The sequence below is a fragment of the Limulus polyphemus genome, unplaced genomic scaffold, assembly GCF_000517525.1.
Source record: "Limulus polyphemus unplaced genomic scaffold, Limulus_polyphemus-2.1.2 Scaffold59, whole genome shotgun sequence".
NCBI lineage: Eukaryota > Metazoa > Arthropoda > Merostomata > Xiphosura > Limulidae > Limulus > Limulus polyphemus.
In genome coordinates this window covers 127,077-152,116 of record NW_013665669.1, presented here as the reverse complement: position 1 = coordinate 152,116, position 25,040 = coordinate 127,077, and the positions used below count along the sequence as shown (strand labels likewise).

At 31.2% G+C, this 25,040-nt stretch overlaps 1 protein-coding gene across 1 annotated transcript; it reads right to left on the bottom strand.

Annotated features, from left to right (window-relative positions):
- Positions 1-253: 253 nt before the first annotated feature.
- On the bottom strand, positions 254-24,717 carry LOC106464301 (motile sperm domain-containing protein 1-like). The gene is made up of 7 exons (XM_022392585.1): positions 24,584-24,717; positions 20,571-20,802; positions 18,787-18,868; positions 9,784-9,850; positions 5,141-5,438; positions 2,564-2,719; positions 254-620 (listed from the first exon to the last, which is right to left on the bottom strand). Exons 2-7 carry the CDS (start codon positions 20,746-20,748, stop codon positions 589-591), a joined length of 813 nt encoding a protein of 270 aa, XP_022248293.1. The 5' UTR covers positions 20,749-20,802; positions 24,584-24,717; the 3' UTR covers positions 254-588.
- Between the last annotated feature and the right edge of the window lie 323 nt (positions 24,718-25,040).

Genomic DNA, 25,040 nt, shown 5'->3' with positions numbered 1-25,040 from the left:
GACCTACCCAGTTCTATGGTTCTGTTTTTGTTTTTTGGGGGATGTAAAAACAACAAATGAATTGCTTTTCATCTATAATTTCCTCAGTGTATCATCTTTAACACGTGTAAGCATATTTGTTTATGTATAAAGCACCTTATTTGGGGATTTTTCGGTTACAAGTGTATTAGTATTCTTGATTTGTAATTATTTAGCCAGCTAAGCTATTTCAGGAAGTTGTGGCTTTGAATATAATACTATTTAAAAAGAGACGTAAAGATTAGGAAACACCTTTTACTACTACAACAATACTAAAGGTATTCAAAATAAAACTATTGAAACAAAATTCATCCTGTATATACAATGATAAAATACAGTCACACACAATATTACAAATCAGTATCAAGCAAGACTGTACAGTATACAACAGCTGATATGAAGATAGCAAAATTTCCATGTTACATTTACCTTAAAACATAGTTTTTATTTTTAATAATTATCACGTACTAGAAGCTACTCTGAGAACATCAGAGAAGCCATTCTCTCCATTAATGTATCATACAAAGAATTACTCAGGCTTTCTGTTTATGATCTAAGCAAAGGCATGCATCAAGTCCGGAAGATCACCATCGTTACGAGTCCTATGAAAATAAATACATTTATCAAAACAATTATTTCAGGAAGGAAGTTAATTTAAAATCAGGAATAAAGCTAAGTGGAAAAGGCTCTATACAAACACACATACTTATTGACTACATTTTTCTAGAAACATGACTAATTAGTTCATAATGATGTACAAGAAACAGTCTCTAAAAACATTACATTGGTTAAGTTTATTTGTTACTACGTAACATTGTAAAAATAACCTGTGAATTATATTATAGATACTCTTGACTCTTTTTACAAATAATTATTGTAACTTAAGTGGTTGTTTGTATCTTTAAAATTTTACATGAAAGTAGTTTTGCATAAAAGATGTATCAAAACATTAATATATTTTATTAATTTAATTTTGTTTCTTTGTTGTTAAGCACAAAGCTACATAATGGGCTATCTGTGCTCTGTCCATCACAGGTAACAAAACTCAATTTTTAGTGATATAAGCTCTCAGAATTAATGCTGAGCCATCAGGGGGGCTATCAATTTAATTTATAAGGTTAACATGGCTTACCAAACTTTGTGTTTCAAAACTATTGTACACCGAGACAGAACGACTTGTACCCTTTTCTTCTTTTCATGTATAAATTTAAATATCATTACAATCTAGTTACATATAGATGTCCAAGAAATGCTTTTTACCTCAACAGAAATTTCTAGATAAAACTTATGGTACATTTCTAGTAATACATACAAGCAATATCACAAATAAATGCAGGGGGAACTTTATATGTATAAACTTATATCTCCTAAGTTGACTGAACCTCAGTTACAGGTGGAAGTCATAAGTAGAAGCTGTTCAAAATGATTTTTTTTTTATGGATATATCAATTTTAAAAGCTTGCAGAATGGATTGAAAGATGGAAACCATCTACAGGAATGACAGCTTTAATGAAACCTAATGCTTCATTTGAGAAGGTTTATAGCACTGGATAAAATTCTGAAGAGATAAATTTATATAATATTCAATGAAAGAAATCGCAACTCATTTGGTCAAAAGTAGCTTCAAATCTGGAAAGTTTCTTCTTTTGGGCCAGTGTAAATTGAAAGTGTAAAATTGGGCCAGTATAAATTGAAAGTGTAAAATTGCCTTCAGAAGTTTTTTGTTTAATTTATATTTTAATAAAATTGTAATCTTGGGCCAGTAATTGTTGAAGAAACATCTAAAACATTTGTGGTTCATTATGCTGTGAACCCTTGAAAAAGGTGTACATTTAAACATTGGGTTTCAATAAAGCTGTCATTCCTAAATATTGTTTCAATCCATTCAGCAAACTTTGAAAACTGAAATATCCCTATGATTTTTTTACCAATGTTTTTTTTACTTTTTCCTATAACAGACTTTATATCCTGAGTGCAGAAATTTAAGACGCCACTTATATGATAAGAACAAATACTTGGGTTTTAACTTTAAGTAATGTCACAATCACCATTATGTGTAGTTTATTATAATTATGTGCTTATGAAATGAAAAGGCTTAAGTACATATGATTTACTAAAGGTATAAAGTTGAAATGCTCCAAAAAAAAAACTACAATGTATCAACTCTTTGCTACTAGGAGGCTTCTTTAAATATAATTCCAAATGCTCTAAGTACGAGGGGGAGAATCTATACACTTAAATAGTTTATTCATTTACAGTTCAGCTCGCACACAGCAAAATGTATTTTAATACTTGCAAAAACACCATACTTTAAGCTACAGAATGCATCAGATAGTTGTAAGTTAACAACAGAAAAATGGTTGAAACAGTTGAATGAGAGAGAAAGAACATATAGAGCAATGTTGTTTTTCCGTGTGTTTCAATTAAGGAGAATCACCTTGTATATGTGTATAACATATTAAAGAATTTTCACATATTATCATAAGATTTTTAACAAAGTCTATAAAACACAAACTACCAGCTTCAGTAGCTCAATGATGCTTACCTAGGGTATAGGCAGCAATAAGTTTTTGGTGCATACTAAGATGAAGATAAACAGGAAGGAATCCTTCTGGATCTCCTCTGGTTGGTAAAATCAAGGCTAATATACAAACAATGGCAGCTAATATTACAACTACACTCGGTCCCGAGTTACTTCTTCCTGTTAAAAACAGACATCACCAACATTAACTATAAGCCCTTTTTTTTTGCAGTCTTGTTTGTTTTATAACTAATTAGAAAAAATCAACTTTAACCACTATTTCTTTAGGCACTTGTTTTTTTAACTTAAAAGATTGGAACTGATATCACACTTATTAGTGATTGCAAAGTACCTCCACCTCATATTACAAATATTAGCCTTCTTTGAAATTACATGTGCCAACAGGTACTTTTTTTTTTTTCAATGCATTAACATAAAAATCATTTTTTTATTTTTTAACTTTGTTCTTGAAAAATTCTTTGCACTTAAACAATATTAAAGTGTTTAAAAATGTATAAACAGCAAATCAGAAAATTGGTTGTTAAATTTATCTATACAAATGACTAACAAAAATTCAATGTTGGCTTAAATCATTAAAGATATATCAGAGGTACATTTGGAACAACATAGAGTATCAATTACACAACTTTTGATATTGTTAATAATGCACATGTGAAGAAATTGCAACCTCTACGAAATTATGCACTTTATAAAAAAAATTTGGTAAAACTGTTTAATTCAAAACATAACTGTTCTTCATCCAGTTTGTCTAAGCAAATGGAAGTCTGCACTGTGAATCTTTCTCATATCACATTGATAAAACATGTAGTGACACAAAATAATGACTACTGCTGACAATTCATACTAAGATATTTGAGTTTGCTGAAAAAAGCAGTGAGTTTTTGCATGTGTAATAAAACTTAAAATTGTACATATTTGGCTATGAAAGTTTCTACATCCAAATGTCTACACAAGAAAATATCACTAAGCATAATAGTGAGCCAAGAAAAAAAATGGCTTCTGCATTCAATCTATCACTCTATGATGCTTACAAATAACTGCTAAAGTTGAGTTATAGCCTTACTTGAGCACCTTATTGCCAATATCAAGTGTTTCACATCTTGTGTAACAGTAATATTATTCTGTTCTTCTACCTCATGTATTTTTGTGGGGAAATAATAAAAAAGAAAATTATTACTTAGCGTTCAGTTTATAAGTATATATTATTTCCATGTTTCATAAATATCAGTTTCATTTCTGGTTGCTAGATGACAGAACAAATTGTTCTTATATAATGACCGTTTGTGATTTTTCATTTCACACATGATATCTGCCAAAACAGTTTCAGTAAGAATATATAAAGAAAGAACAACCTAAATTAATATTCAAAGTATTTATGCAACTGGCAGCTCTGTGTACATGTTATTAATGTCTGAGTTTAAAAACACCAGTTTCTTAATTATCAAAACAATACATTATATAGCAGACTTCTTTTCTTTACATTTTCATAGTGTGCATAGTAACATACTTTATTTCCTCCCTATTAATCAACATGACCCTAGCATGTGGTGGAGTCTATTGTATGCAGATGCAATGAGTTGGGGTAAAGCTGGAAGGTGTGGGTTCTGTAAATATCCCCTTAATGTTGGTCCAGCACTCTGAGGTATTTGTATCATCCTGGAGGAACCATTCCAACTTCACTGGCCCCCCAGTGTAATCCAAAATTAGAGAAACTGATGTGATATTAACAATATAAATTACTATTGAATTATAAAAATAAAACAAATGATCACTTATCAACCTATTTCAATGAAATTGTTTAAAAGAGAGGAAACAAGTAATAAAAAACCTGCAGAAATTAAGTATGATGTAGGGATGGCAATGCCAAAAAGTACAGAAACAGGGTACAGATGAATACACAAAACCATACAAAAAATCCCTACATAAATAGCCAGTAAGTACTGAGTCAATCTTATAAACTTATGGTTATTAGCCACTGGAAGACTATATAGCACTATCCAGTTTAAATACTTTTATTCAAACCTGAATTCATCATGCAACTGATAGGATTGTTTGTTTTTTGAATTTCGCACAAAGCTACACGAGGGCTATCTGCGCTAGCCGTCCCTAATTTAGCAGTTTAAGACTAGAGGGAAGGCAGCTAGTCATCATCACCCACCGCCAACTCTTGAGCTACTCTTTTACCAACGAATAGTGGGATTGACTGTCACATTATAATGCACCATGGCTGAAAGGTCGAGCATGTTTGGTGGGATGGGAATTCGAACCTGCGACTCACAGATTGCGAGTCCACCTGGCCATGCCGGGCCACAAATGATAGGAATTCAACATTTAATTGTAGATAAAAGTTATTCTTGGAAAGATTTGGCTACTTATGTAGTGAATCTTATATAGTTTTGTGTATTCATCCCTGCCTGCACTGCCATCCTTACATCATACTTAATTTTTGAAGAAAGTTTTATTACATGTTAAACTGTTATATAATGAGAAAATACTATCTACCTTATGTACCATTGTCACATACAATCAATAACATAGGAAAATATGTCTACAAAGAATGAACATAAATGTACACTGCACCTTGTGCTCCATTAATAGCATACTGTCTAGCTTGCATCAGTGGCAAAGACTGTTTTGACAGTTGTTCAAACTGTTCTGACTCTACAGTGGAAGAAGCACTATTGTCAGGTTTGGACAGAAGCACTGTGGCTGGAATATCTTTCTTTCCCAGAACTTGACGTTGTCCATGTTCCTGCACCTGAATTCTGAACTTGTCAGTGATACCACAGTTGCTCTGAGTGATACCATTATGACGAATTACACTAGTCAATAGGAAATATGTATTGTTTAAAGTTCTAGTAAAATAGTCATATCTCATCTATATTCTTAAAAAATGCCTTTAATAATGCTTCTGCATGCCTCAAAAGTCAAATTTACAATAACAGATTATCACTTATCAATCTAAAATGTAATTATCATCAGAAGTGTCAAACATATGGAAGTCTATCTCCTTAAAAATTTTTAGTTCCTCGCATTCTATTGGCTAATTTTTTACTCAATCAGAAAACTCCCTGTTATTAAATTGCAAATTAAATTACATTTCATACAACTTAATTTTAATCACAGGCTACAGTTGTTCGAAAACACAGAAAATTATAATAATGCATCATGTACAAATGAAATATCAAAAGTAATTTCATGCAGATGTAAATAAAATTATGACCTATATCTCTAGAATGTAACTTTATTAGTTCAATCTTTCGCTATTACGGCTTTGTCAGGAGCTATCGATATCCTATAAGTTCACTAATCCAATTAAATCTAAATTGGAACACTATAATTCGTAAATCAAACATTCTTGAATTTTTATTGTTAAGACAAATCAAACCAACAGTGCTAATAAATAACGTGTAAACCAATAAGTAAACTATTAACATCATTGGACTTAGAATATGTTATGTATCTAAAACATTTCTTCATATTTTTATTGGTGTGTATTTTTTCATCTAATTATTTCAATACATAACAATGTCTGAACATATATTTCACCCCTTATTAGTGTATGTATAGAGACTTTATCAAAGTTCAACATATTAAAATGCCATTAACATCTCTACACTAAAGGCCAACCTTTGTATTTGTTCAATTTAGGTTTACTTTTCTTGATTAAAAGTGGATTCTTTAAGTTTTCTGTCCAGAAAATTATGACATTTAGATAAGATCTTAACATCTGATAAGATGTTATCCGCTTGTGGTAGGTCATGTACTTTTCCATAATGCTCTGCAATAGCATTCTTATTATTGATGTTTTGAATATCACGCACATGTTCTGATATTCAATCAAGTACGGGTCAGGAAGTTTCTCCTATATACGTACTAGAGCATCTGCCACAAGTTATTTCATAAACAACGTTTTTTCTATGGCATCTATCATGTAGTCCATATTTAGTAGCTTTACAGTTATTTTTCATACATCGTGTTTCTTTCTTGTATGCTGAACTTGTTATTAATGATTTAAGGAAGATGCCTGGTTTTGTACTATTTTAATAGGTAAGTTTGATGCTCTAATTATTCTCTTCAGTTTTGTGGTGATATTATCACTTATATATGGAATCACCCAAGTAGCCTAAGCTTTAAATGTGCTCTCTATATTTCTACGGTTCAATTTTCTTTTGGTTATCAAAATTTCCTATTATGTTTTGTATAAATTCCTGTTGATAGGCATTTTTTCTTAAAAGAGTCATCAGGTTTTCCCTAACCTCCTCCATCATTTCTTTGTTATTACAAACTTGATCAATTCTATGGAGGTAGCCAATAATGACACCTATTTCTTACAGCAGGGGATGATGAGAGTGGATATGCATACAAAGGGCTTTAGTAAATGGCTGAAAATACAAGTAATGATCTCCCCATTCCTGACATGAATTGTAGTATCTAGCAATGGTAAATTTCTACCTGGTATGGCATAAGCAAGTGTAAATTTTATGAATGGGTGAACAGTATTCAAGAACTCATGAAAACTAAAAAGAGAGACTCTAAATTAATGTTCTACTCTCCAAATACATCATCTATGAATCTGTACCAGATTGATGGGCCAATATTCCCTCCTGTTTTCTAACAATTAAGTTATTTCAGTTCAAGTATATGTCACAATTTTATTCACATTATAGAAATGTCTCATAATAAACTCCAGTTTGCATTAAAGAAAGTTAAGAATAATAATTTCATACAGAGTAAAAATGTACCCTTCAAACCTTTACACAAATTTCACTAACAATAAAGTGCTGAATGTCATGTAGGTCACTTACTATAGAGCTTCTATATATAATATGAGATCATATGTACCAAAGACAAACATGATATTACTTGTACAAAATGGCAAATGCTTCCAAGATTAAACTATAGCATCTAAATAATATGCTCATTCTAAGGAAGGTTAAATTGCTTTTTGTTGAAATTTAACATAACAGAAATACAAAATTTTTAAAGTTGTCAGACTTCTCAAGTTATTAGAACTTCAGACAGTTCAAACAACACAAACATATCCTGTATCAAACATTTAACTCTACCATTAAAAAGTTAATGATACTTATAAGTCATTTTAAATAAAAATAAATTTCAAAAATTTAAAGAGGCTTTCTTTTTTTTAAGGTGTTTGAGGGAAATAACATAATGGTTATATACACATAATGAAATATAAATTTAACAACATCTTAATTTAATTTAAACAAGACAGTATGTTAACTAAATATGTCATGCTACTTACTAAGGAGTAGGTCTTAATTCCCACAACTTTAAATCACAAACACAGCAAAAAAAGTAGATTGTAACCAGAACTAACAACATAAGAATGCCTATAACTATCTTTTATCAAAACATAATATGTCACTTTTCAATTTAAATAGGTTTAATGAAATAAGCATGTTCTATCCACCAGAAATTACAAATGCTTTTAACAAATCAGATTTGGTGTAGCTTCAAGCTACAAGAAGCTGAATAAAGAATATGATAGACAGTATATTTACAAATAAGAGTAATTAAAATTAATCACTAAGCCACATCTTCCAGGATATTGATATCAATAGGGTATACCATTTTCTACAAGCGTCTTTAAAAAACTCTTTAGTGAAACATACTGTGTTCTTTTGTAAAACTTCTCAGGTTTGATACCAAATTATCAATGTAGTATAATCAAGATTATTAACCATATAAGCAAGGAAATATTTAAATTCTCTGAGAACTGGTGAAGGAGATTGGTTATAAAATTATTACTTATAAATCAATTATTGGTAGCACTGTCACTAATAATTAAACTGTTTTATGTAATTAATGATTTGGAATAATCTTACTGAACATTTTCTTAGTCAGTCTGGCTTTCTCCACTGTAGGGTTCAGCATTTGCCACCATGATAGCATGACCTAGATTCCTCTAAACTCGATTCTACTTTGACATATCTACTCATTAATCAATTACATTCACTCATACACATGGCATCAAAATTTGCCACAACATCACGTATAATTAATACAAGATAGAAAATAATAGAATTTTCACTAGGGGTTTACCCAGAATGAAGTTTTGTTTCTTCTACAAGAGTGAATTGAGCATAAAAGTCATGTACTTTTTTCATTTGTTTTGTTATAATCAATTAATAATTGATCATGAAAAATATTAACCAAGTTCTTGGTTGAAGCCAGAAAATGAACCATTTTTGGTATAATCAATGATTGCACTTACACTACTGATAAAAAAAGCAAAAGCTTGATTTAAGAAACACACTTTAAATGTCCAAGAAGGTTTGCAGAATCACCAAAATCATCAAGTACAAACTGTTACCTTCACTCTTTGCTTACTGCTAATTTCTCGGTGTGGAAACATACACCATATTTCATCGTATTAAATAAGCTTTACTTTACTTTGATATATGAAATATCTAATATATAATCAACACACACATTAATAAAGAAAAGACTAATTCTTTCAGAGATCTTTAGTTTACCACATTGTGTACAGATGCTGGAGCTAGTGTATCATGTTTAACATAGCTTCTCTACAGAACAGTAAGTAAAACCAACAAATGTCATTGTACTATCAAAGTTCTATGTTTATATAACTCATTTTAGTTTTTTAAATATGCTAAGTTGTATAAACTACAATAAATTTCCACTTGGCTTTAATATAAGGGGTGATATAGAAAGACAACCTTTAAAACATTTTAATTTTCCTCAAACAGCAATGGTGTATTAACAATCAATTTTGGTAAAAATAACATTTCAAATTCAAGGGAAATCTTCATCTTTTGGCTAAATTTGGAAGAAACCTTGTTCACTTGTGTGCAATGTTTCTGAAGCTCTGGTCCACAGCATAAGATCCCTCAAAATCTATATAGCCCCCCCCCCCTTACCCATCCTTCCAGAAAAATCCAGATTGAATGCAGAAGCAGTCTTAACATGCAGCAGTACAAAACATCTTGTCCAATCTAATTTTACCTGGTATCAACAACAAGAAAATAATCAAAATTACAATTAAATTAACTGTCACAAAAATAATAAAGTAAATTAAATAAGGATTTCTGATTATTTACTGTTTATCAATATTACAACTATCCAAGTAATCGAAATATTGCCATATTGTTTGTCTGATGTTAAGCATAAACTACATAACAGATGGAGAGACATGCTTCATGATTTGAGAATTTCCCATTGCCACTAAACTTGCTCACCCTCTCTTTTAAGCTGCTGACACAAGGGAAGGCAAATGGCTTGCAGCAACCATCTCCAATTCTCTGACTACATAATGTTAAATAGTGTAAATTTACTATTTTTTACATTGTCTTATGTCTCTAAACTATAATTGTGTAACTATATTCTTTAATGTGTTTAAGCAGGCATGGATTCAGAGAAGGGGTCCTGACCTTTCCATCCTTTTTTTTTTAATTAATAACTGTATTATTTAATGTTGTTTAAAACATATATCTAGGGAAGCAGTTCTATTTTTTCTGGAAATTATAATTTTCCTAAGTGTAAATGTATTTCTGGTAGGTACTTCTCTCCACTCACAAGATCAGCTTTTCTCATTTTGTGCTGCCTTCTATATGTGAACTTTTCAGAAATGCATGCCACAAGCCTTCATCCTCCCACTGTTGGAATCTAAAGTTCCAACACATCTCTCATGCAAATCATCATGCATCACCTTTCCACCAATAGGAGAGCACTACTATCACATGATGCATCTGACTCCTTCTACACGGCACTACCAACTATCACTTCGAAGTTTGGCAGAAGATGCAAGCACCGGAAGATTGTGAGGAGGATAGGTGGGAAGTGTGAGCAGAGGGAAGTACCCATTGGAAATACATTTTCATTTAGGAAAATTATAACTTCCGATAAGGTGCTCTTCCTCCACTCACAAGATTAGCTTGAATCCCACATTGAAATGGAGAAGGTACCAGTGTGAGGGAAGCATAGACGTATCCCCTGGACATCTCCGAAATGAACAGATCAGATGATCTGAGGAGGGGTACCACACCACACCTGATCCAGGTATCTCTTCATCAGGAACATAAACATGATTAGGATGACCAGACATGGCAAAACATAAAAGGGAGCACATCCGCGTGAGAGAGGATAGTTTAGCAATGTGATCTCAAACATAAATCAGAATCACTCAATCCCACAATGGAAAGTGGGCAAGTGAGGATGTGTCCCATGGTGTAGAGTGGCTAGGGTGAGACGGACCGTACTCGGTAAGTCAACTACATCCAAAACCTCACTCGCTGAGTACCAAAATCCTCACGAGGGTAGGATGAGGATCATACTGTCTTCACCTCAAGTCCCAGAGTCAAGAGAGAACCTAACATTTGACTCCAGGAATTCACAGGGTAGCCTAATGCCAGGGATCTGGGAATGTGTCATCCAGAATCCATGCACTCAACCCCCGTGACCATGAAACCAGCCCAAAATGACCCCAGGTAGGTAACAACCTTATCACCAAATGAGGGAAAACCCAGGACAGAAACGGAAACAGACCAGATAGACCTTCTGCAACCCACAACACAGAAGATAAGTCAAGAGGGGAAGATGGACAACCCAAAACCTGTGTGAGGACTTGTGTTATTGGTTCACTCAATCTCCAAAACCTCACTCACTGGGTGCCAACATCCATGCAAGGGTAGGAGGAAGGCACCCAATCGGAGGGGTGAACTGCATTTGGGCATCTCAACTCCGAGAAATAGTTACTCATCCAGAGGATCTTGTAACACCCTCTACACCAGCAGAATACCACCACCCTACTCTGAACTGAATGGTTATAGCCATCTTTGTGGAAGCCATCCAGCAGGTTGCCTCCATGGTCAACCACCCCAGTGGCTTGAAACTGGTAAGTGGTAAGGACTCCTGTACTCCACTGGAAAAAAGGGGGGAAAGTGCAGTGGAGAGGAAGTAATGCTTTATTTAAATATTAACTCTGCAACTGTGAAGTGTAGTAAATAAAGTTAAGAAAAATATGAAAAATGAAAAAAGTAAACCACTATAAGGTAACTGAACAATGTAAAAAAGAAGTGATAGTTTGGTAGCAGCACGTAGAGGGAGTCACAAGCGTCACGTGATAGTAGTGCTCTCCTATTGGTGGAGAGGTGAAGCATAATGATTTGCATGTGAATGTGTTGGAACTTTGGATTCCAACAGAAGGAGGATGAAGGCTTGTGGCATGCATTTCTGAAAAAGTTTGCAAATAGTGGGCAGTTCAAAATGAGAAAAGCTAATTTTGTGAGCTGAGGGAGAGTACCTTATCAGAATTAATAACCATTCTTTAACATTGTATAAGCAGGCATGGATCTAGAAGAAGGGGTCCAGGTAAGGGGCACCAGACCCATGCTGCCCATTTTTTGAAAACAATAACTGTATTATTCAATGTTGTATAAATAAGCCCAGATCTATGGGTTTGAACCACTCAATGTTTTCAGAAATTAATAAAATCAGCCAGATGTCCTTACACCACCACAGAGTATCAAAAAAAACATTAGACATCAGTGTTTTTATTTGATAGGACTATTAATTACCAGAAATGTTTTTTTGATATGAACACAGCTGGAGTCCACAGCCAATGATTGACTATTTATAAGCTAATACCACAATATGAACATAAATTAAACTTGCGATGGTAAGTTTTCATACCTTTTTTTTGCAGACACTAGCAATGTGTCTAGACTTTAGAATTTGTTTTCATCTGTTAGTATTGTTAAGACACCTACAGTTCTTAGAAGTTGGAATTCTCATGAAAAAGATGTTTTTCGTATCACTGATGTCTAAAATAAGTGATAACGCAAGTAGTATTACTGTATAAGTAACAATGTTTTAAAAATATTTTAAAAACGGGCATACTGTTTACCAATGCTATAATTTTCTTTCTAAATATGATTATAAACAATTAGAACTACTTAAATTTTGATTAAATAATTTGATATGTTTGCTATTAACTTTTTTATTTTCATATCAATCAAATTACCAGAAATAAAGATATAGCCTTTGAATTTGCTGAATGATAACCTGACTGAGCTAATCATTTACATAATGTATTAACATTATTTTAACTTTGTTTGAATTTTTAGGTTACATTAGGACTGTATGTTCAACACTTATTAATCCAAGATACTATACCATTATAGTGGAAGTCTCTTCTTTCATGTAAAATAAACTGAAATTTGATTACAGTATCACTTAGCTAATTTTTAAAAACATAAACATAAATACCACTGTAAAATTGAAACATTACAGCAGCTAGTGTAAATACATTAAATACTAATACTTGATAACACAATAATATTACCAAAATAAATTTTGTAGTTTTATACATATTAATTCCCTACTGATTTTCAAACTTTGTATGATAAAGTTATTAGAGTTTTTATGTTGTTTGGGCTAGTTGAAAAATATCAAAACTACTAGTTTTTTTTTACTTTGGTTAAGCACTTTTAAATCTTAATAAATAAAAAGGGGTTTGATTACTCATTTCCCTTGGTTTGTTACAAAGCATTTGAGTAACTTTGTAGTTAAAGACACAACACTTAAGGCCCTGACATTGTCATAAACTAGGAGAGTTACTTAAACTTTTTAGAAAAACTTTTTTAAACATTTAAATGTTATAAGAATAATTATAAAAAAAATTATAAAGTGCTATTACTTTCTTGTACAAATAGCTTTATATATATATATATATATATTTATATATATATAAAGTACCACATATTTCTGTAAATTCAACAAATACATTGTCACTAGATCCAGCTACTGCCACTGTAGCTTAGCTCTGCACAGCCTTCATTTTATTGTATTTTTTGGTTTCAGTTTCCTTTCCTATGAAAATATATAACTAAAAAGGGTTTTACTTATTTTGAGCTCCCAAAGATGACATTGCTATAGCTTTGTTGGTTTCACATCAATTTATTGCATCTCTACATAGCAAAAGATTATGCTGACAATGTGTCAAAAAAGTAGTTCCAATTGAAAGTGACTAAACTACAATTTCTGATAGTAATTGCTATATTTAGAAAACCTGACAAATGCTTTTTTATGTTTTCTTGTTTTGCTTATTTATATATATAAATAAAATATTTATGATTTATAATTTTCCTATTCTGAAAATGTATTTCCGATAAGTACTTCCCTCCTCTCACAAGATTAGCTATTCTCGTTCATTGCTGACCCCTATATGCAAACTTTTCTTTACACATGCCACAAGTCTTCTGCTCTCCCCTATTGGAATCAAGTGATTCAAACATGTCTCTCATGCAAATTATCATGCATCACCTCTCCGCCAATAGGAGCATAGTACATTCACGTAATGCATGTGACTCCCTCTTTGTACCTCTACCAAACTACCACTTTAAAGTTTGGCAGAAAACGGAAGCACCGGAAGTGTGTGGGGAGGAAGGGTGGGAAGTGTGAGCCCGCACCTGAAGCCTGTGATAAAGTGCCTGTTGAAATTGGTGACATTAACTTTGGAATTCATGCTTCAATAGTTGACAACAGTAAATGTATTAAATAAAGGTGACTAGAATTAGATAGAATTAATGCAACGTTCAAGAAAACTGGGTATGTTACAAAATTATAACCACTTTGAGAAATAACTACAGCTGAAACTGAAAGCAAGACAAAAATAAAGACGTCCAAGTACAAGTGCTGCCAAACGAGAAGTGATTGTTCAGTAGAGGCGCATAAAGGTAGTCACATGCATCATATGAGTGTACTATGCTCCTATTGATGGAGAGGTGACGCACGATGATTTGCATGAGAGACACGTTGGAATCACTTGATTCCAATAGAAGGGAGCAGAAGGCTTGTGGAATGCATAAAGAAAATGTTTGCAGATAGGGGGCAGCAATGAATGAGAATAGCTAATCTTTTGAGAGGAGGGAAGTATCGGAATCATAATTTTGTGTATTTTCTACTAATTTTATTTTTAATTATAGCAATATAGAGAATTTGTTCAAAACTGAATGACAGCATGATGTATTTTTACAAATGCAAGGTTAAGATGAAATGTATATCTCATTATATATTTTTAACATTTAATAGATTAAGCAAAATTCAAGACATTTAACAATTTGGCTAACATTTAAACAATTAACACACCTTATCATAAACACGCTTATAAACATGTAAAACAATACTGAATTTTATTTAATAACAAGTCTATAAAATGATGATATTAAAGATTCATTTTCTTTTCATCAAAGGTAAAATTGAAAATATAATCTGGGATGAAGAAACCTATTATATTCTTTGGTTCACTCTTTGGTACACTCCATTTTTCCCTATTTAAGTCTCATCAGGATAGCTTGGGTCAGCACAGCGAAGAAATACAGTAAAGCCTCTTATAATGAGGGTGTGGATATATAGTATTTATGGATTTTTTAAACTATTTTACATTTAGTAATCTAAAGAAATGAAACCTGTAATATCATCATCAAACAGTTGGTCCACTGTATGACATCAAATAATAAATTTGGCACAATGCCACAATATTATTCAAATACCTAAATTAATTTAGGATACTAGTTTAAAAGAACATAAAATTTTATAACTTCATAAATATTATGTCTGGAAAACTGTACACAGTACTGTTACAACAGGTGACTGATAACTGAATAAATCTTTTATTTTCTTAAGTGTTAAACAATGCAGTTGCATTGTGAATATAATACATTTTCATGTAAAATGTTTAGGATTAAAAAAAAGCAACTTAATTATAAATTATTGTGCCTGAAATCTGAAGACATAATTTCCTCTGGCTTTTCCTTTTTTTTTGCTACATGGTAAAATTTTTTCAGTCACAAATTTTAAAGACAACTTCATACCTTAACTGTAACTATATTTCTACAATTTTAGCTCAAAAATATTTTATGATCGATATTTTGTCATTTTTTGACATTTATTTAGTGTAATTCACAAAGAAAAAAAAAATCATATTTTCATTTTTGCAAAGAGTTTTGTTTGTAAACAAAAAAACCTACTAGTCAGTTTATTTTATAATTATTCTGCCTATCCCACAGAATAATTGTTTTTGCTAAGTATCTATAACCCCTTGAGAATATGTTATCCATTTTCAAGTGCATCCTTTAGTTTTTGTACAGGTCTTGGTTGTAACTTTGTTATGGTGCTACAAGTGGTTTGACTACTTACTAATGAAACACAGTTTTCAAAACAGCTATAAAGAAGGTTTAAATATGTTTGGATAGAGCTATCATGTATTAGCAGAATAAATATATAGGTTTAAGATTATTTTTATAGTTCCTGTAAATGTTCCTTTCAGTTTCTTTCATTTGTGAATTGTGAAAGTGTTTATGTATTAAATTATGTTTAAATGCTACAGAAATTTTTTAATTGAGATAAGGCAAACTTGTACAGTTTAAAAATAAGTTGAATAAGTTGTTTGGAGAAGGTTTTATCATCATCAGGTATAAGTAGTTTATCTATACACAGGAATATGTATACAGTATGAAACAAGGAAGTCACACAATTGGAGACTGCTTAAGGCTTAATAAAGGTATGTTGTTGATGTTTGGTCTTTGTTTAATTACAGTGTTTTTACTTTTTTAATACATATAATACGGTTTTATTAAATTTCAATGTTTGTAAATATGAGATTTTATTATGTTCACTAAATAAAATCATCATCAAATCAGATAAGTTTATTTAACTTTACTGTTTAGTGAGTATGGCAGAGAACTGCAAGATATTCTAACAATTCAAATCTTCATAGAACATTATGTTTATCCTATTCAAACAATGTACACAAATAAACTGGTTAATTGGCTACTTAACTGTTTGTAATTGCAATCATCAATACTTTTATCAGTGATAGTAAAACATATTTTATTATTAGATTTACAAAAGATCAGTATGGGGTTATTGCATATTTTAAAAACAAACATAACAGCAATCACTTGGTGATAATTTTTTGACATTAACGATTTATCCACCAAGTTGGTCTATCATAAGAAAACAAAGAAAATCCAAAAACTACATTAAAATAAACAATGTTAATACCATGTTGTTGTTTTTTTTTTAAATTGTTTTAATTAAATTTAATGTATGTTTTTGTTTTTGCTTAAAAAACGAATTTGTTAAAACAAGTTTTGGCTATGTTATTTTGTGTTCAAAATAATATAGCTTTTTCTTGATAAATACATGTTAATTTCCAAAAGAAGTTAATTTTGTATCTAATGATGGTACACTTTCTTGCTTTCAGTTTTGTGTACCGCACCTAAAAAATTTGTTGTAGTGGACCCAGAAGGAACAATAAGACCACATTGTTGTATAGATATGTAAGTATAAACCTAATTATACTTGGTGTATAAAATTCCACAGAGGAATATAAACATAAATAGGAAATTGCTTCACATTTTATATTGTATGTGTATTCCTTCAAATAATATCAATAATTTATATTTTCAATTATCAATAATACTATAACTCAGTTTTTTGTCTTGGCACTTGTAATAATTTAAACCCTATTTAAGCCCAAAAATTATTTCGATTAGTTTCATTAAGAGTAAATCATTTTTGGGTGAAGCATATCTTAAGATTAGTTACTAGAATGCTTTCATGATTTAGCCAGTGGTGAAAGGTTAAGTGGTTTTACAAAATGTTAATTGTACCGCATTATAGGTAGAGGTGGGTAATTAGTGGTATTTACTAATTGATTAATTGATGGGCTCATTAATCAATTAGTACATGAACCTTTAATCCCTTCTTTTACAGGCCGTCTTTCTTCAAGTCTTAATTTTTATCTCATGAAAAAAGCCAGTAACAGAATTAACAAATTTTCAGAGTCTAAATTAAAAGGTTTTTGTCTGCAAGTACAATACTTTTTTGAGGTGGAAATATCAGAGAATGATCCCAACAAGAAAAAAAAAAAACACCATATTACCCCAGTTTCTTTGATGTCACATTTCTAAAAATGTTGAGTGACAGGAGAGGCCTATAGGAATAGCCACCAAGAAACTCCATTATATCACCTTTAAATTTCTTCTTAAAGATGCCGGAGAGTAAAAACACAATTAGTTTGTATATATATATTTAAATTCTGTAGAAATATAAGTTAAAAATTGAAACCAAGTCATTTTTCAATAATTTGCCCCCACCCAGGCCCTACAAGCTCCCAAAGTTAGTGCAACAGTCAGCCTTTGTGATCGCTTAGTTGAAAAAATTGAGTCAGAAACGAGTGACATCACTCAAGGTAAACAAGGCTAGTTGCAGTCAGTTTTCACTAGGTGTGTGGAAAACTGTCAGTTTGTTTACATGAAAACAATTTGTTGTTGTTTTTCTGGACAAATTTCATTTGACAGACATCGTGAATACAGTTATTCATGAGTAAACAACTATGGTTTTTCGCTGTGTTTTTTTTATAGATGTGGGAACATTCCCAAGGAAATGGAGGTATCTCTGCATGAGTTTCTATCTAAATCAGACAGAAGATGGCACATTGCCTGGACAAAGTTCGTATCAAGAACTCACGATAAATGGAATCTGCCGAAAACTTCCATGCATGCAGTGGAATTTGCAAAAAAAAAAAAACTGGCACTAAAGAAAGATGCAGTGCCCAGTGTGTATCCGAAGTTTGAGGGGAGATCCGAGCAGCAGAGAGGCTCATGCCAGTGGCACATCAGGTTTTAGCTAATGTTTCAAGTGCGATATAGAATTGTCAGCAACCATTAAGATTTCATAAACACACCAGTAGATCTACTAAAACAAAAATGTTTATGAAATTACACTTTCAGCTATTACCCAAAAAACGGCATGGACAAACAATTGGCTGTTCTTTTTATTTATTTTTCATGTTTATAACACTTTTTTATGAAATTTCATTAGAGATATCAATATGCAACATAAAAATGCTAGATCTATAACATTGATTATTGAAATATTATCCAAACTTTGTTTACTTTTCCAGTCCTAATGTATACTTAGTCGTATATATACAAATCAGAGCATGTGCAGAATACAGTATCGAAAGTCCATCAGCTGATATTAGATCTACATCTAGATATAGATTCATCACTTGAAAAAACAAATATTGACTATAATTCATTCATAGATTTACTGTATTATTGCCCATGTGACCACACTGACGGCTGTAAATTTCATTCCATTTTCCTGACATTAGCAGTGTAAAACAATCTTTTGTGACCTTGTAACGTATAACTATTGAAACAATTCCATACCAAGAAAGATCAGACAACTGCCAGTACTCGTCGTCTACTTCGGGCAACATGTCAACATTAGACACATTGTCGTCTGCAAGCTCTGGTTCAAACATATACAGTATGATTGACACATTACATCTATCTTCCTTTTCACCTGCTGTCACCATTTGCATTTACCTTGTGTGACATAGGTTTGCCCACGTAGTTCCCATATGGTGCTTCTGCTAGTTTTTCTTAAGGCTAGCCAACCATGACCAAATATGGCTTGGAGTCACATGAGCTTGAGTGTTTCATGACTTTTTTTAATCATAATATTTTACTGTGATACAATATACACATTCAAGCGTGATAAATACCCTATTGTCTGTAGTCTTTAAGGAAGCATTTTATCTACTGCAACTGGTTACAAACCATGAAACATCTGAAGGACAACATTAGGATGGAGTATGCTAAAATAATATCTGCAATTTTAAAAAAGTGTTCATTGCTCATGCCTCGAAAATATATGATGTCTTTGCAAGAAAGACAAAACTGAGAATTAGCTACAATTAGAGCTTTGTGATTAGTAACATTGCTGATAAATTAACTGATAGCCCCATTAACTGATTAAATCTGATTAATCAGTTAGTGGTGCTCTTCAAACTATAGTACCTACAAGCAAAAAAATCAAATTTGGTGGCAGATGCTGTCAGCCAGTTGCCTTCCTTCTAGTGATCAGTTCAAAAACAAAAAAAAATTTTTGTTGATGGGTGCTGCCACCAGTTGCCTTCCCTCTTGTCAGCAGTTCCAAAAAAAAAAGGAAAAACAAATTCGCAAAAGAAAAAAAGTTGTACATTTAACATGGTATTTTTCTGTTCTTTGGGCTAGGTATACTTGTTGAAATGACTTATGAACAAAATCTTCAGTGTTTTCCAAATATGCTTTATCTTCAAATAACATAACAATATGCATAATGTACATTTAACTTCTACAGAAATTTTTCTTTAATTGTTTTATCTATTTAGCTGTTCTTTTTAAATACTATATTTAATTTTTTATGCATTCATGTTCATGTTTTAGGCTTAAATTATTTTTACTCTTAATTTTTTATTGGTACTGTTCAAAGGATATTACAATTTTATGTTTTTGTTATGACAAAATAAATACTTTTTCTTTTCTTTATGACGATAATACATGAACTCTAATTAGTGATATTTTTAAGACAACACATTTTTTCCAGCTTTTCAATGCCTACAGATGTAATGACTCATATTACTATGATCAGCATTTTTAGTTTCTCCATACATATTCATAGATTTCATAATAATACATGTAAATATAGGTGTGTGCAGGATCGTTTTTTTTTCTGATGTATATATTATAACATTTTATTTTTATGTTATAGCACATTTCCGTTAATTATCTTCGTATCCTCACTGACTTTTCAATAAAAATAAGAGAAGACAATAATTTCAATACAAAAGAATGTTATCAGTTTGGTCAAACAAGCAAAACCTTTCAAACTTTTATATTTTTTTTCAATTATAGGAGATACCAAATCTATATTTGTGTCAAACAATAATCAGATCTAGATATTAAATGCCTATTTAACTTGTAAAAGGATTACTTCATTGTGATGTAGAAATATATTTTGTCACTGTGTTATATGTAATATAAAAAAAAATATTTATGTGCTATATCATCAGTAATTTGCAAAAATATACATAATGAAATACAAAACAAATGTATAACAGGTGTTACAATATTATATATATATAAATGTTTACTGAAAATTTACATATGGAAGAAATTTTCTGGCTAACTAAGAAAATTTAAAAGGAAAAAAATAAGACATATACCTCTGAACTTTAAGGGAAAATCATAGGGATTGTAGAGTGTGAGAATTTGCTTATGAGAAGACTGATCATCAGCATAAAAAGTCAAAGATGATGGAAAGCTGAAAATGGGTAGCTTTCCATCGATAAGGCTGGGGGACTGCATCAAGATGATAAGAACACAAATATGAAGTCATGAGCTGCCGATTTTGGTTCAGGGCTGTAAAAAAAAGGAGTCAAATTATAATTCATCTTATATATAAACAGACACTGATATATATATATAATATAAATACACCCATTTTCCAATATAAGAATAAAACAGGAAAACACACTTACTAAAAAAATAAAGGCATATTTCTAGATGGCAGGAACCACTAAACATGTTGAAGTAAATTTTGTCACCTTTACTGTATTGTTTTTCTCCAATATGAATGCTGGAAGTATTAATTACTACATAGTACACCAAATAAGTATAGGAGAAAGCTTTTATAGTTAAACTGTTCTTCAACCAAACTGGCTGAGGTTACCCATTAAGAAAGGAAAAACTGTATAAAGAATAATGTCAGATAATACTCCCCTTCTTTTTCTTTTGTTACTAAATCCCTAATGATTTCCATAGATGTTAATTGCATACCCTGCTTTATAGAATGTAATAATTGACTAATTTAATTAATTAAGTATATATGTATTTTTAAATTCAAAACCAAAAGTCTATAAAAAAAAAGAGGAAATGTGCCCTGTTTTATGTGCTTGTTATCACCCTTGATGTGCATACCATTTTTGATGTAAGTTGTGGACCTGCAATAGCTAAGCAAGCTTCTCTTTTTCGCTTTAACTTTGTGTCAAGGATGAGCAATCAAGTCAAAGTAGACATAAAGTTATCAAAAAGAGAAACCAAGCACGAATATGATTAAAACAAATGCAAAAGAATGTTCCATTCAGTGGCTAAAGTATGATGAAGAGAAACACTCATGAAGTTCCTTGATAAAATCGTGATTTTTTTTTTTTAATTAATGAGCTATCTAGTGTGATCTTTGATTTAAAACAATGTAAAAATAAGTTTGTAATTTTTATTAGTCAATTAACTTGTTCACTCAAGTGTCGACAACTATAGTTCATTGCAAACAACCATAACAACAGACATTCCAGTCTGTAAGTTATATTTTAAACACTGAGATCACACCTTACCATTCTTTTCATGATTTTCAGAAATTTTTTATAAGGTATCAAGTTAAAGAATAATTGATCAGTTACATAATTATCTGTGAATGTTAAAAGATTTGAATACATACATTACAGCTACAAATTATTGACATAAAATATGAGATACAAAAAAGGGGGTCACTTGGCTCATCTTGATTGTCCTGTTCCTTTCATCAAACACCCATGTAATTATATCCAGCCCTGACTCCCTAAGTACTCATCAAGCCTTCTCTTGAACTCTCCCAAGCTTCTTGTACCTACCACATTTGAAGCCAATATTTTCTAAAGGCTGATGCAGAATTTCCCATAATAGACATAAAATGAATAAATTAGAAATGATCATGTCTCTAACTCAATAACAAAATCGGAAAGAAACATTACAAAACAAATAATTCTGCTCACAAAGATATCAATACTCTTAATACAGTAAGTGTTCAAATACACAGAAAATAGAAAAGCAAAATGATGTTATGTAATTAAAATATAAAATGTAGAAAAATAATTTTCTTTTGTGTGTGAAAGTTGATAGAACTGCTGGGGATTTGAGTTAGCCTGTCAAGAAAAGCCTTAACCCTTAGGCAGTGTGATTATAATGAACATAAAAAAACATAGTACAAATAGTAATTTAGCCCATCATGGTCAATCTTTATTCACATAAACAAAAACATAAAAAAAAGCAGAATGACACCCAACTAACCCACCAATATCACACCTTACCAGCAAAAGACATGCCACAAAATACCATATCTGAATTAAATACAGTTCTTCATTATCTTTGAAGTTTAAAAGAATTCATCCTATCATCACAACAACACCTCATCAAACAAGCCATACTAAGTATTTAACAAAAAAAAATTTCTTCAAGAACAAGTCCTCACCTGATCTTAAACACTTAAAACTTTTTACTCCAAATATTTCAGATTATTTCAGAATTTTTGAATAAACAAACCACTAAGAAGAGTGGCTAAGCCCCAAACAATTCTGAATAAGTGAACTAAGCTACCTCTGTGCTCCAGAGAATACATGTACAAAAATTAACACTTCTATTCATAGGTTAAAATACTTCTTACTTTACATTAAACATTCCCACACTTACATTTAAAAATAAAGATCAAAACAAAATATTCAAAGTATTCTGTGGTTTCATCAACAATCACAATCATGTCTAAATAATTATTATTTTCCTCGAAACCAATACTCCTCTCACACAAGCAATGCTTAACAAATTTCCATATCCCCAAGTAATTAACTATAATATTCAATCTCATTTTCCAGTTACTAGGACTGTCAAGGTTCTTTTGAGAAATGGAAACATTTCCAAAGACAATTAGCTCTTCCATCCATCTTAATATTATCAAAGAATTAATACAATACTAATCTGTAAATATTTCACAATTATCCTAATAAGTATTATAAATAATAAAACAACAAATGCCCTATAAACAGGCATATTTCTGACAAGAATCATTCCCCCCAATTAAAAAAAAATCCATTCATCACAACTCTGCTTTTTACTACCATACTAATTCTTTTTTATCCATTTCATATCATGACGTCAATTACGGTGCTATCACCTTAAAAACTGGAAGCCCTTTCAAAGAATTAGTAGGGCAAGAAAGCTTTTTTTTTTCATCATGCTGGAAATTGCTAATTAAATGTCACATTTCCAAATGCTTTCCTAAATGACTCCTGGCAAATAAATTCCAACATCTTACTTCCAGCAGATACCAAACTAATGTCTTTCAGTCTTTACTTTCTTACATCCACATTTTCATCTTTAAAAATAAGAATCAAATATGCATAAGAAAATTTCTATATATATAAAGAAACTTGTAAAAATAATACTTAAAATTCTAAGTCCCTTTTTGGTTAGTTACTTTAAAACTTTAAAGTGTTTAAAAAAGTTTCCTCTTCACCAAAACTTAAACTTCTTCCCTCATTTCAAAAGTTAATTACAACTGAGAATCTCTTATATTCTTCATAAGTAAAACTACTAAACAATTTTCTTAGCAATTCAGCCATGTCAGATTACATACAAAATAAAACTTTTTTAAATTTCTTAACATAACTAATATTATTCAATTTCATGTTTTATTTTGCAGTTAAATACGGATAACAACCATTTGAGCCTGTTTCTTCTGTTTAAGACTAACAGTTATTACAATTCGCAATGCCTTTGTGTAGTACCTTATTAGTATTAGTGAGTATTACCTAGGCTATAGGCCAGCCTGTAATGCATTTTCTGTTGTATTTTCACAAAGTTAAGACTTACAGACTTGTGATTTTACATACTGTGGTTTTCGAATGATTTATTTATTTCTATTTTGTGTGTGAATATATATAGCTGGAGTCTTATTTTTAGTATTTGAGTTAGTCATAAATAGTTAAATTTAAAATCAAATACGTTTTAATTCTTGTTCTTAGTTACATAGTAGCGTAACTTGAGAAAGAAATTCAGCGTCTTTATTAACTCAGTCTTTAACTATAAGACACTAATGTCTGTTGCACATGCATTGGTTTGTCTATGCATAGCTTTACATCACTATTATAATGTAAAACAATTACATATGATATATTAATGTACATGTATCTGCTGTAAACAGTTAAGATCGTTTAAACTAGGCTAACCATAACCTATGAAATAAGCGTGAACTTTGTGAAAAATCAGTTTTCAAATTGCTATTTCTAAATCCTCAGTAAATGTTAAATTATGCCTATAAATTATAATCATTCACCCTTTTCACATTATCGTCTAAAATTTTAAAACTAAAACTGTAATCATGAAAACACAATACCACAACAATCTTAGTCAAAAAGACTGGATAATCGTTCAAGGGCAAAACTGATATTAAATTCCCAGAACTGTCGTAATAGTAGTAGTAGTAGTAGTATTGTTTACCAATACCAATAGTTGGCTGGCAACGATGGCGTCATTTGGGGCAGCATTTGTGGAAAGATGGCGTTACACGATTTTCAAAATTAAATCAGCTAAAAACAGTTATGGTAAAAACATTACTAAATCCGTGATTTCGAATTTTGCTATTTATATTATTCAGGTGAACATTATTCAAAATAAAATTAAGTTAGTCACCTCAATAAATAACACGGATAATATCGCTTTGGAAGTACACATTTGACAGTAACGTTATTTGAGAGCAATAGTTTATGTTACTCATTATTTCCCTTAAATGGGGCCTAAGGCCACGTGGAGAGGTCACATGTTTTAACCATTCGCACCATTATACTGTAGTG

What these genes read in the sequence shown, in the direction of transcription:
- LOC106464301 (XM_022392585.1), bottom strand. Translation starts at nt 20,748, where the DNA reads ATGCAGTCCCCCAGCCTTATCGATGGAAAGCTACCCATTTTCAGCTTT. An exon ending in TCAGCAGCTTAAAAGAGAGG is followed by an intron (nt 5,439 to 9,783) that starts GTGAGCAAGTTT and finishes TTAAGAATATAG; the next exon opens with ATGAGATATGACTATTTTAC. An exon ending in TGCTATTAATGGAGCACAAG is followed by an intron (nt 2,720 to 5,140) that starts GTGCAGTGTACA and finishes TGTTTTTAACAG; the next exon opens with GAAGAAGTAACTCGGGACCG.